This window comes from Orycteropus afer, unplaced genomic scaffold, assembly GCF_000298275.1.
Source record: "Orycteropus afer afer isolate SDZICR_OR568_19922 unplaced genomic scaffold, OryAfe1.0 scaffold00196, whole genome shotgun sequence".
Classification (NCBI taxonomy): domain Eukaryota; kingdom Metazoa; phylum Chordata; class Mammalia; order Tubulidentata; family Orycteropodidae; genus Orycteropus; species Orycteropus afer.
The window spans coordinates 3823937-3827902 of record NW_006921783.1 but is presented as its reverse complement, the minus strand read 5'-3'; the positions used below and the strand labels follow the sequence as shown (position 1 = coordinate 3827902).

General features: G+C 39.2%; 1 protein-coding gene across 1 annotated transcript in view; it reads right to left on the bottom strand.

The window, feature by feature from the left end:
- Window positions 1–3966, bottom strand: part of APPBP2 (amyloid beta precursor protein binding protein 2) — a 133665-nt gene that overhangs the window by 74791 nt on the left and 54908 nt on the right. Inside the window, exon 4 of the mRNA XM_007947925.2 lies at window positions 348–499. Within this exon, the coding sequence (XP_007946116.1) occupies window positions 348–499 (152 nt within the window). The remainder of the gene's footprint in view (window positions 1–347; window positions 500–3966) is intronic.

Below are 3966 nucleotides of genomic sequence, written 5' to 3'. Positions count from 1 at the left end.
AGTATTGTACCAGTGTTAATACCCAATTTTGATACTGTCATACAGTTACGTAAGAAGCTGGAAGAACAGTTCAAGGGATTTTATGTACTATTTTTGCAATTTCCTGTGAGTCTGCAATCATTTCAAAACAAAAATTTTTTCAATGGAAAAGAGCAACAGCTGCCCAAAACATGGTACTATTCAAGTAAACACATCTATTAGTAGTACACCTGGTTCTTCTGGTATTTTTTTCTCATAACCTATTTACATAGACTTTGGGAAAGTTCTGAGAGAATCCTTTCTCATAAGCAGGTTTATTCTGCGTCATGTCATTAGACAAAACATTCTTCTACGTTACTATTACTTACCTAAAACAAAGCCAACCTGAATGGCTTTTTCTTTTACTGCAGCATCTGATTCTGCTATATAAGAGCACCGTCTACTGAATGAGTATGCCAAGACTGAAGCAACTTTCACACCATGATCCATCAAAGCCTGAAAACAATGATGAAGCAAATGTCTGAAAGGGAAGAAAACAGTTATTTTATAAATTACTTTTATCTTTTTACAAAGGGTTGGCTTGCTTTTTTTAAGAACAACCAAAACTAAACCAAACTCACCACTGTCGACATAGTGACCCCTCCTTGGGTTTCTGAGGCAGTGACATGACAGAAGTAGATTGCCCCACTTTCCTTCTAAGGAGTGGCTGGTGGATTTGAACCGCCAGCCTTCTGGTTAGCAGTCAAATGCCTTAGGCACTATGCTTCCAGAGCTCCTTTAGGAACAACAGCACCCATAACATGAATGAATTTAGAGAACATTATGCTGAGTCAATCACAGAAGGACAAATATTGTATTAGCCCATTATTGTAAAAGTCAAGGAAAGGTTTATATATGGAAGGAAATTTTCTTTGTTGGTTACCAGGGGTGGGAGGGGAGGGGAGGGAACACTGTTAGAGAGGCAGAGGTAAGTATTGATTTGGGTGAAGAGAAGGGCAATGTACCGAATATGAGTGATCGACATGATGGCATTGAGGAAGAGGAAGACATAGAGAGGTACACGGGAGATGCAGACAGCAAAGATGAACCCTTTTGCACATACAGTACTGTGTCGTCAGTGAAGGCAAACATGGATATATGGGTGGACAGATGGGGTGGACGGGCTGATCTATTAAAAGATAGAAGTTTAAAAAAATGCAAAAAAAAGAAAAGAACAATAGCACCATTCATTTCCAGACTGAAATAAGATAAAAAGCTTTTTGCTTTATGAATGATAAGGCCATAATATTTCACACTTTAGCCTACTATATTAAGTGGATCACTGAGAAATCTTTTAACACTGAGAGAAGCACATGGTACTTGCACATGTAACTTGATGGCAATATAGCAAATGAAATACGGAGGAAAGATGAAGTTAATTTTTTAAATAAGCTTTAAAAACCAAATTGTCTTACTACTCAAAAATAAAAAGACAATCTAAAAATCATCAATGACAAAAGCAAGTGACTAACAAAATAATATTAAGGAAAAGGAAGACACAAAGAGGTACACAAGAAGTACAGACAACAAAGATAAACACTTTTACATCTACAATACAGCCTTCTGGTTAGCAGTCAAATGCTTCAGGCACTACGCCACCAGAGCTCCCATATGATCCTGCATCAATGGTAATAACAAACAGGCTGAATGATCAGGTATGTCTAGGCGATAGGGAATATACCCATGACCATGTATAAGGTTGGTAGACGACATTTCTACATATATATTTGTATGTGCTGTAAGAATGTCTATATAAATAGAACTAACAGGGCAAAGTAATGATAACTTCTTAGCCATAGCCAACTACCCTGATGGAGTGAGCTGTTGGACCTGTGAGCTCGGGACCATGGTTGTGCAGGATATCAAGCTCAACTGGCATGATATACTACATAAAAACATTCTACACCCTACTTTGGTGAGTAGCAACCAGGGTCTTAAAAGCTTGCAAGCAGCCATCAAGATGCAACAATGGGTCTCTCCTCATCTGAAGCGAAGAAGAATGAAAAAAATAAAGACACGTGGAAACCATTAGTCCAAGGGACTAGTGGACCATGCAAACCTCAGTCTATATGACAATGAGACCAGAAAAACTAGATGGTCCCCAGTTACCACTGTCAACAACTCAGAAAAGGATCAGTGCAGGAGATCCTGAATAGAGGGGGAGAAAAATGTGGAACAAAACTCAAAATCATGAAAAAGACCAGAGTTACTTCTCCAACAGAGACTGGAAGAACCTCTGAGACATCCGTCAAACCTGGAACTAAACTCACCCTCAGGGACAGAGATCCTATCCCTGAGGGTGTCAGGGATATCAAGGCCTATAAAGTAAACAAAAAACTCTGGTGGTACAGTGATTAAAGTATTTGGCTGCTATGATGGCATAGCGCCTAAAGCACTTGACTGCTAACCAGAAGGCTGACGGTTCAAACCCACCAGCCACTTCTCGGGAGGAAGATGGGGCAATCTGCTTCTGTAGTGACACTGCCTCGGAAACCCAAGGAGGGGTCGCTATGAGTTGAGGCCGACTCGATGGCATATAACAACAACAAGCAAAAGGCTGGCAATTCAAATCCACCAGTTGCTCCACAGGAGAAAATAAGGCAGTCCACTTCTGTGAAGATTTACAGCTTTGGAAACCCTATGGAGCAGTTCTACTCTGTCCTATAGGGTCAAAATGAGTTGGAACTGACTCATTGGGAGTGAGTTTGATTTCTGGTTTGGCATAAAGTGAATAATAACATGCATAAAGAACATAATTCTCAGAACAATCACCCACCAAAGGGTAGCATTTACCCAATAACAAAGCCCAGAAAGCAGGAAGGGATAGGAAAGGAGGATAAATGGCAAGGGGGAACCCAGGAAGAAGTGGAAAGAGTGCTGCTAAACTGAGGTGACTGCAACAAACATCATGAAATAAAATGTGTATTACTGAATAGAAAACTAACTTGCTCTGTAAACATTCATGGAAACTACAAGTAAATAAATAAATAAACTTAGTATTTATTTGAATAAAAAAATATATAGTATAACCATACAATGGAAAACTATTCACCCATAAGCAGTGGTACATGCTACAACATGGATGATGAACCATGAAAACATGTTAAGTGAAATAATTCAGTCACAAAAAACCATATATTCCATGATTCCAGTCATACAAATGTCCATAACAAGGAAAGCTGTAAAGACAGAGGTTACCAGTTGCCGAGGGCTGGAATGGGATGACAGGTGAAGGATATGGGGCTTTTTCTGGAGTGATGAAAATATCTTAAAATTGACTTGTGGTGATGGCTGCACAGATCTGTGCATATACTAAAAGCTACGGAACTTTAAATGGGTAAATTGTATAGTATGTGAACTATGTCTCAAAAAAGTTGTTAAAAACAAAAAGAACTAAAGTAATGATATGGTATGAATGAAACTTGAGAACATTTTGTTAAGTGAAAGAAAAACAAAACAACAAAAACAAAACAAAACAAAAAACCCACTGCTTTCAAGTGGATTACAACTGATAGTGACCTAAAGGCCAGAGCCGAACTGTCCCATAGAGTTTCCAAGACTGTAAATCTTTACACAAGCACACTGCTTCATCTTTCTCCAGTGGAGCAGCTGGTGGGTTCAAACCACCAACCTTTTTGTTAGCAGCCCCATGCTTTAACACAGTGCCGCTACAGCTCCTTTAGGTGAAAAAAGCCAGTAACAAAAGAGCACATATACTGTATGATTCCTATTAACATATATGAAATGTCAAGAGGAGGCAAATCTAAAGAGAAATAAAGTACAAAAGTGGCTGGCAGGATCCACTTGGAAGGGATGTAGGAGATCCTGCATAGAGAGGGAGAACAATGATGTGGAACAAAACTCAAAATCATTTGGAGGAAAAAAAAAAAAAAGGTGGGGACCAGGTTTGCTGGTCCAATAGAGCCTGGTGTAACCACTGAGACTATG